The 9,944-nt window shown below is 34.3% G+C and overlaps 1 protein-coding gene across 2 annotated transcripts; it reads right to left on the reverse strand.

The window, feature by feature from the left end:
- Positions 1-568: 568 nt before the first annotated feature.
- On the reverse strand, positions 569-9,623 carry LOC129104792 (interleukin-1 receptor type 2). 2 transcript variants are annotated; one of them, XM_054615636.1, is made up of 10 exons: positions 9,453-9,623; positions 7,450-7,540; positions 6,898-7,156; positions 5,445-5,619; positions 4,732-4,900; positions 3,655-3,750; positions 3,476-3,541; positions 3,212-3,347; positions 2,013-2,158; positions 569-1,071 (listed from the first exon to the last, which is right to left on the reverse strand). In XM_054615636.1, the coding sequence occupies exons 2-10, from the start codon at positions 7,529-7,531 to the stop codon at positions 926-928; spliced, it is 1,275 nt and encodes a 424-aa protein (XP_054471611.1). In that variant the 5' UTR covers positions 7,532-7,540; positions 9,453-9,623; the 3' UTR covers positions 569-925. The 2 variants fall into 2 exon arrangements, with proteins under 2 accessions (XP_054471611.1, XP_054471610.1); XM_054615635.1 differs by having other exon boundaries at positions 9,446-9,623.
- Positions 9,624-9,944: the final 321 nt, after the last annotated feature.

Below are 9,944 nucleotides of genomic sequence, written 5' to 3' on the forward strand. Positions count from 1 at the left end.
GGATCATATTCCATAATATCATTTTACTCATGGTTTGTGTTGTTGTTCATTTACGACTCCATGTAAAACACTGTCATGTTGAGACCTCTTGTGGCTGAACAGGGAAGCAACTGCAGAGCAAAAGTCTCCATAACGACCTTATTGAACTGTATTGATGATGAATGATGTTTCTTCTCTGAAAACTTGTATTTTATTTTTATTTATCCTTTATTCAGCCAGGATAATCCCTTTGAGATTTAGAATCTATACACTTAAATAGTTTAAAATTGTTCTTAAAGTTGATATTTCCATTTTATAAGTGATTAAACATTTATTCTACTCTGCTTCAAAGGGAACTATTTGACTTTTTACTCCAACACACAATATGTTGAATGCATTAGCCACAAAGAAATATGCGTCATTAGCTTTTAGAATAGCCACCATTAGATACTTGATAATAAAGTAAAGCAACACTTGTTTTTATGGGATTATAACATTTTAAATGCTACATTCAACCAAACATACACATCCAAACAACACTTTGTCTTACCAAAATGTGCAGGATTTAAAAATGGACTTCTATGCTGTACGAGATTCTTCTAAAAAAATACACACATTTACATAAACAGTTTATGGTATATACTCAGCGGCAACTTTATTTGGAACATCTGCAAAATGTAATCAAATCCAAAGCAACAGCTCAGCCATAAATTCTACCCTTTCATAAAGATAATAATGTTCAGTTTTGAGGTATTCATCCTACTATAGTTTAACATTGAGGTTGCAGTTTGCAGTGGTGTTGAACTGGTCCACATTAACACATCATATAAAAGTAACAATGCAGATTTAACGCCGTTGAACCCCTGAATACGGAGTGTTGAATCCCTGAATACGGAGTGGTGATGTCACTGTTGGACAAGGTCTCTGTTTGTGTAAGGAGTGTGTTTTAGAAGCTGCTGTTCTGCCGGGCCAGAAAGTAATCCTTTTTCTTGTTCCCTTTAGGCTTGAAGAGGACGTAGAGGAAGACAGAAACCATGAATAGGAAGCAGGATACGGCCACCGCGGCGACCACCAGCCACGTGAACGTGGAGTCTGTGGAGAGAGAGGAAATGACAGGTAAAGGAATGCTTTGCTTGTTCTCCTCATTTCAAAAGATCATTCCAGTGTGTTAGATCTTGGATTGACTATTAGTTATGATAACAGGTTATTTACTGAGATCTTTGTCAGACAATCAGACTGATTTAAAACCAACCTCCGTTGTTGGCAAACTTATGTTTAAAACAAAAAGAAGGAAAGCGGTCCATGATCTCCCAAAGTGTGCATTGTATCACAGTTTACCATGCACTTTGACCTAGTGTACTTGCCGTAGTTATCCACCCAAAACTGCAAAATAATAAATACACTTCAAATAATGTGGTTTAGAAAATCTGGCTGAACTGTTGTGTTATTGTCTGACTTCTAGTGTTGTGATTCATATTGCCACATTGCCAGATTTCAGCATCATGACCATAATGTTATTATAATCAACATACTGTTGGTCAAATGACAAAAATATTACATAATGGTTTAGGGCTTCCCCCTGAAAGATGATGAATTGAATCATCCTCAGTGCCGTCGTTTTTTAAAATGTATTTTCAAGAGGATATATCTTTGACAAACTTTGAGCTATTCATAACAATGTAGTCGTAAATACATTGTTCGATGTGATAAGTTAGATATAGATAGAATAATGGTGTTCAAAGAAGTCCCACCCACATAAATGGTAAAAGCAGTGTACTTATATTTTTGGTTATATTGAAACCTTGGCGGTCTGCAGTTGACTTTATTAAATCAGGATGGGTAATGTGGGTAATTTTAGATATTCTATTGAAGGAAATTATCTTGACAGTAACCAATAAATCAAATCCTCTTACAAAAAATGCTGTGAATGGTAACAATAGCCATTTTGGTTGTTTAAGTTCTTTCTGATGATTTTGGGGGGGTGTCTTTGGAGGTCTGAGGAGATTTTAACACACTGTATACACACAACTCACCCTCTAGTTGAAGCCGTACGACCACTTCCTGTCTCCCTCCTTGGTTCTGAGCGACACACCTCAGCTCTGTCTTCTCGTCTTCTTCTGTAATCGCTATGACAACTAGCCTCACCTCGATCTGACAGCCTTCAGACACGCTGGTTACCCTGGAAGCATTGAGACAAACACGGTTACATCATATGACTGAGGAGGGTTGAATCTCCTGGCTAAAACTAGACATGATGGTTATGTTATAATACTACTATATTAGAAGTCTCAGCACTTAGGGGTGCAGAATATGTCGTGCAAGGTCACGGAAGGCAGAAATGTTCTCAAACACATCTTGCTACAACTTTTTTTGCTGCTTGATACAAAAAGAAAACTTGCCAGAAACCTGGAAATTAGCGAGAAACAAGAAAGAAAAACACAGAAAAGAAAGATTTGGTTCCAAAAAGAAACGAATAGTCACTTGTATGAAAATATTTTGACTTGTTGACCAAAAACATGTACTTTGTTGTCATCTGGGGAAAATTCCTGCATTATTTCCTATCACAATTAAAAAATAAAATAATATATAAATATATATTTTTTATATTTTATTATATATATTATTATTATTATTTTTTTTTTTTTTAGATATATATATATAATCGCTATGTCAGTTTTTTCCAATATTGTGAAGCCCTTATAAAGTACAATCCAAAGGCAATTGAACAGGTAGTATCACTTCGAGTATTTGTGTTTAGTATTTTCTGAACTATGTTTAAACTGGAGAAACAAAGCATCAGTATGCATCTTAAAATTACATATTTTTTAAAAATGTTTTCAAAGATGATTGTAGTTTTTAAACTAATCTAAAGTCATCTAGTTATGTTTTTCTGTGACCAGGGAGCTCTAAAGTGCTTTATTTCCTATTTGGATTATAGTTTGTTGTTGTTTTGGTGGCAACTTTAATTTGCATGTTTTATTTTGAAACCTCATAATGAATACTTTATATAAACCTGTGGATTTTATTTATTTGATAAAAAAATGTATGCATTTTTTCTTTCTTTTATATCCATAAATTGAATCAGTACAACTCCAAATCTTGAAAAGTAAAATGTGAGCATAAGTTACTGTTATTATTGGGTTACTTTCCCCTTTTCCTAACCAGTACAGACCTGTTTGTACTTCAAGTTTCACTACTAGAAATATCTACTAAAGAACAAATCAGCGGTTACCTCCTTCCCCCTTGCAGAGCCCGTCCATCGAGGTACGATGACTCCACTGATTGGTTATTGACGAGCCATGTGACCTCGGTGTAATCCACCGTTTGACATCCAGTGAGCACCTTACAGGACAGCTCCCGATCTGAACCTGAATGAGGTCAAAGGTGAACCATCATCAGACCTTTGATGAATCTAAATGTTCTATCTCTTCATTAAGGGATTATGCAAACGAGCATCTGATTTGATATATTAGTACTGATGATTTATATCACTCACCATGCAGACTTTCAAAATGTTCTCCTTCCCGTGGGAAAACAATGATGGCTGGTTGAATAACTGGAGCTAGACGGACAGAAGGAGACGCATAACGAATAAATATATAAATCAGAAGCATACATTTTTATTGTCCCCATATGGTTATTTTTATTCTATAAAGTATTTAAAAAAAAACTCACTGTGAACCGTGCTGCTGCTGCTGATCAGCCCAGGGTCAGAGGTCACGGAGAGGTCAGAGACAGTGGTGGAGGTGGTGGAGGTGACGGGGTCGACTCCTTCAAACACACAAATGTAGATCAGTAAAAAGACAAACAACTCTCAAAAAGAACCATGGCTCATTTCACACAATAATAATAATAATAATAATAATAATAATAATAATAATAATAATAATAATAATAATTATAATTATAATTATAATTATAATGAATCAATAGCTGTTATAAATATAATAAAATATAGTAATAAAATGATAAAAGTAATAATTATATTAATATATAATAATATATATATATATATAATAGTAATATTACACATTTTTTGTTATAATTATACAAATAATTATGCGTATAATAACATATATTAATAATAATAATAACAACTTAGAATGAAAATAATTATAACAATAGTTATATGTATATTAATAATAGTAATAGTAACAATTACAGTAATAAGTATAATTAAAAAATAATGATATTAACACAATAATAATAATTATTATTATAGTAATAATTCTTGCCAGGTAGCAGTGTTTTTGTGGTCTGTGACTTTTATACATATTGCGTAAGACTGAGTTTTCCTGTTTGTCTGTCATAATGCTGATAAACTAACTCAGTGTCGTCCACCTTTCAGTCCAGCAGAGGGCAGGACACGCTAACGATTTATGGTGTTATTGTGAGGAAGTAAACTAATGCCTTCTCCAAATGATTAATGGTTATAATTATTACTCATGAACCTTTAATTACAGTTACCTATTTTATTTTTTAAAATCAAAATTCATTCATTTTTCATTAAATAAATCCACAAATTCTAGTTTTTATGATTAAATGGAGCAAAAATGAAGTATGATTGGAGATATGTTTACATTAATCCAAAACACATGGAACACCTAACATCAAGCACTGGCTGCACAGTATGTTGTACTTTTACAGTAGTACTCAATCATTTACAACCCACATTTATACAAAGTATTCCTAATCAGATTTCAAAATAAAAATGTTGATATAATAAATGATGTGTGTCATCACGTCACCCACCTTCCACATTCAGCACGATGGTCCTGCTCACTTTGTACTGCTGCTCGTTGATGAGCGCTCGGAGCCGACAGGTGTAGACACCTGCATGAGACCTGCTCACAGCGGGAATGACCAGTCGTCCTCTCTCCTGGAGGAAGGAGCCTGCCTGAGGGGGCGCGGGACTGGAGCCCTGTCAGGAGGCAACATGGGTTACTCACAGGGAAGGAGCAAGGCACTAATACCGGGATGGTTGAGGGTTCAATCTAGCTGGGGTCCTGACAGACATCACAATATCTCATTGTGGTAAATAGATTTATATCTTAAACAGATTTAACGTTTTTCTTCTTTAGCTGCTTGCTGATTATAGCACAGTTTTCCAATAAGAAGTGGTTCAAAATATTATAATTGAAAAAATTCAAGCTCTTATGAATATAATTGACTTGACACATTTTAAAAAATATATGTTTATCTAAATAAGTATTTTGTATTTTGTATTTTTTTTTTTTTTAGAAAACATGGCTTAATTAACTTAAAAATGACATTTGATTTTTTTGAATTTAGTTTGAAACTTTTTGCTTCTGGTCAAGAAAAACATAATTTCACTTGGCCTTTTGTATAAATCACAAAGTTTAAATTGTTTAACAGAGCAAAGTTAAAAGAATGAGTTTTTAAAGATTTAAATGTCAGCCGCTGGTCATGAACAGCAGCCGGTGTTCAGAGTGTTCTCCTCTCACCTTGTGCCACTCTATCAGTCTGTCCGTGTGGTTGAAGTCACCTAGAGACGGACATGACTTTCTCAGATATTCTCCCACTATGACGTAGATCGGGTAGGACAGCTGCTCCACGTCCACAGAGCTGGACTCGTACACATGTAGATAGATGCTCCCAGTCACACAGTAGGTCTCGTTTCTGGAGACAAAAGTGAGGAGACATGTTTTAAAGAAGTTGTAGCAAGCAAACAAACTATTCCCCCTGTTGTCTTCCAGCAAGAACACTAACAGTGCATTCCAGTAGCCATACTACCAGACTATTTAGTATGCCTGAAACAGACTAAGTATGTCCCAATACATAGTATATCAAATGCAGCATGTCAAAAATACCCGGATGTTCCACTACATCCGGTCTCATTTTGCAGTATGAAAGCCAGGATGCTTTCCTGAGCCACAATCCTCTGTGCAGAGCGGATATATGAGCAAGAGGGTCAAAGTTCAACGTGCAATGTTATGACATAGTAGTATGTCACAATAGAATGCATACTGTATGCAACAGTATGTACTTTGTGAGAGCAGCTGCAGTACGCACAAAAAGGAAAAGGAGTATTTTTTGTGTTTTCACAGGACTAGTATTACCGAGAGCCTCTCAGCAGGTCGTCTGTGATATTAATCGCTTAAAAATCTTACTTTTTTTTGGTAAATAGTCCACCGCAAATTAGCTAACATGATTATCCAAACACTTCAGGTGCTATATATAATATATATAATCATGTGATGATATTAGTCCTGTGAGAATCACATCTCTGTGATTTGGGGTTATGGCAGATGCTTTGGCAATTAAATCAATAAATGAAAGTTTTGACAGTATTTTGGCTGCAAATTCAGGAGGCTTATCTCCAAACGAGACACGGAGACAACTTCATACAATAACAATAGTTATTATAATATATATGATATTCTCTGTGAATATGATATGAACATAAAAAGGCCTTTATGATAAGATAAGATAAGATTTTCTAAAGAAATTATTGTGCCAGACTAATAATAAAGACAATATCGTAAAGAAAATATGAATATATCAATATATATATTAACAATAGAGTAATACGTATTAAGTGTATAAGAAGTAAAACTGACACCAGTGCAAAAATAATTAGTAAAAAACGAATTATATTAAGCATGAGTTAATTGGCAATGGTTTTAAAAAGTAATAAAAAGATGTTGCACATAATATATTCAAAGTATATATATATAATTACTATAAATTATATATATATATATAAAAATTACTATAAATTCAAGCAAGACAGAGGCTTAAACCAAGCGAAGGAAATACAAATGGTTTGTCCTAATTATCAGAATACTTATGTACTGCGCACTTGAGAAAAACCTCCAGTTATAAAAATGAATTGTCACATATTGATTGTAAGACTGTGCATAAATGAAATGACAGCCCAGGTGAGTGAAGTCTCACCTGTAGGTGCAGATATATTTCCCTGAGTCAGCAGCCTGAGCTGGGAGGAACCACAGCTGGTTGTCCCGCTGCTGAACACGGCCCTCGCCATGATAAGCCCCACCCTCCGTCCTGTCGTCCTTGGTGATGAGGTACTTTGCTGTCAGGGGGTCAATGTTGCGTACTTCGAGCGCTCTATCGAATATGGGGAAGGAGAGGATGATGGCCTCCTCCTCCACTCGTAAGATGTTCACCTCTGGAGACACCATGTGGCAGCCGTCTGTGGGGGGGGGAACAAGAACATTTACTAATACATAACACATCTTTAAATAGTGGATATTGTTTAAAACTGTCAAAAATAACTCCATGATCGATGATTATACACTTTTTATGTTGCTGTGATTTACTTTTCTTACTCGTATTGCTATTCTAGTCACCTCCAGTTCATCCATTGTTTTCTTTAATTCTGCCTATACATAATCGTGTATAATAACCAAAATGTGCAGCACCATTATAATAATAATAATAATAATAATAATAATCATAATCATAATAATAACAAAGCATGCTCACCTTTCATAGGCGGAGTAGTTAACAGAGACATTCCATTAACAGACTCAATGATGAACAGAGACAATAGCACCAAGTGGACCATGATGGCAATCTGCAGGAAAATAAACATTTTTAATTCAATGCGTGGAGGTAAACTAGAATATGAACAAAGCGTCAGAGAGTCGTGTTTCCTCGAGCAGCTTTAAGCCTTAATGACGTCCCGGCTTTTATTCAAACTCTTTTGTAGATTTGTAAAACTTGTTGACGTCACAAAAGTCGTCAGGGCCGTTCCTCCCGCCCCCACATTCAACCACATGAGGTGAGTCACCCTACAGGGTAAAGGCCGCTGATACCAGAGGTCACTAATAATAATTATAGCGTAAAATTGCGTGTTTTCCAACTAGTTATATTATTATTTGTTGTTTTTTTATAATTTAAAATAAAAGGTTGATTTTCCTGCTGGTCAAACAAACCTTTAATGGATTCATAAAACATGAATAATAAATGAGAGTTTTCTGGTTTTATACGTTTTTAGGACATTTAGGATTAAAAGCAATCTAATAGATCTATTCTACCATCTTTTATTTACTATATTTAATAACAATAATGAAAGCGGAAAAATACATCTTTTAAAATAACTATTTATAATTCTAAATAAAAGCTGGTTATTTCTGCTCTATAAGCAAACCTTAAATGGTTAAAGGCCACCAGAGGTCAAGAAGGCCAAGATTAATAACTAACAATAATTATAACGTAAAAATTATTTGTTTTTATTTTATTTATATTTAAAAATATACAGTACAGAGTTTTCTGGTTTTATTAACGTATTAAATATGTTTAGGGGGGGAAAAAATCTAGTAGATCTATTGTACCATATTTTATTTACTTTATTCTACTAATGCATTCTGTTTAAATACGCATAATGGTAAAAAATACATCTATTATTCATCACATATTATATACAATATCACATATTTGTTTAATATATTCTATATTGTGTGCAAAATTAATTTCTGCTCCACATTATTCAGTATTATTCTATTATTTCTCAGACAGGAATAAGGTAAATTCCCGGGTTTGTGCAGAGAACTTTTTTTTTTTTCCATTGAAACAAGTTTAATTTCACTTCTGCTTCTGTTTCATTGTCTGTGATAATCAGGCAGCAGTACTTTCACACTCACACTGGTCATCAATCTTTTGTCCGATAGAATCAGAGTCATCAAAAGGCAAACCCATTCATACAATCTGTGGGAGTGTCACTGATGTGGATTTCTACACACATGAGTCACAAAGAATTTAACATTGTCTGGGATTAAAATGGAAACGTGGATAGTTTCTATTAAGGAAATAAATATCCTACCAAAGCTTATTTTTGATGACTAAAGTGTTTGCCAATTACATAATACACGTATAGCACCGTACCTAGGAGTTTAAGTCACATAATGAGACACTTTCAGTCCTTATTGCAGTATTTTTGCTGCCTTTGCATTTACTGTAAACACTACATTTCATTTTCAATAATAACAATGAATGTTGTTTGTTCACCAACAATACATGAATATAAACATATGAAGAATGAATGGATTATGTGGATTATTGACTGATTTAATTTAGATGAACCACATTTACTTTTCTATAATGTACAATCACTTTTTCATCAAATGTCTGCACTGATTGTTTTAGCATTTCTGGATAAATCGAAAGACAAATTCATAGACTTATAATACAGAAGACGCAAGCAGTAGTGCAAAATAGAAATTATATAATAATAATAATAATAATGATAAAAAGATCAAACGTAGAAAAAACTAAAAGGTATGTATAACAACATAAATGTCAATAAATAAACTGAATTGTATTTTTGATACAAACTGCTTACAGTATCATACATACAAGCAACATTTATTGACATTTAACACTAATAAAAGTATTAAAAAAAAAAAAACCATACATTAAATACATGTACTTATAATTAAAGTATATATATATATATATATATATAGTAGAGCATACTCACGGCGTACAGGTGAGCGTGGCGGCCTCGGCGGTGTGACAGCAGTGAGACAGATGAGACAGATATGGTGACAGTGTGGACTGGAGCTTCTTGTGGTCAGTTCCCTGCCAGCTCAGGGGAAACCTGAGCTCTCTTTTCAACGTTCCCACCCCTCTGAGATGGAAATTTCTCAGGTTTCCCAATGTAACAATGTGTTCTGTACAGCTCACCACCACTCATATATTTTTGCTGTCTCAGGACAAACAGTATATATACACATACGTACTTTCACAAACACGTAATATACGTTGTTTATTGCAGCTTCATTCAGAAGAAAAAGACAGTTCCTCTGGCATCATCGGCCTCTTGCGTCAGTGGTGGACATCTCTATGTTTGTTTTTAGCACAAGAACACACACATAGATGCATACGCACACACACAGCCACCAACTATCCACACAAAAGGGAAGGAAAATGAATAAGGGGTTGTTCTCACACATTTTAAAATAACATTTTCTGTGCAA

Source organism: Anoplopoma fimbria, chromosome 16 (genome assembly GCF_027596085.1).
Source record: "Anoplopoma fimbria isolate UVic2021 breed Golden Eagle Sablefish chromosome 16, Afim_UVic_2022, whole genome shotgun sequence".
Lineage (NCBI taxonomy): Eukaryota > Metazoa > Chordata > Actinopteri > Perciformes > Anoplopomatidae > Anoplopoma > Anoplopoma fimbria.

What these genes read in the sequence shown, in the direction of transcription:
- LOC129104792 (XM_054615636.1), bottom strand. Translation starts at nt 7,531, where the DNA reads ATGGTCCACTTGGTGCTATTGTCTCTGTTCATCATTGAGTCTGTTAAT. An exon ending in CAGCAGCAGCACGGTTCACA is followed by an intron (nt 3,542 to 3,654) that starts GTGAGTTTTTTT and finishes CTGTCCGTCTAG; the next exon opens with CTCCAGTTATTCAACCAGCC. An exon ending in GCTCTGCAAGGGGGAAGGAG is followed by an intron (nt 2,159 to 3,211) that starts GTAACCGCTGAT and finishes CAATGCTTCCAG; the next exon opens with GGTAACCAGCGTGTCTGAAG.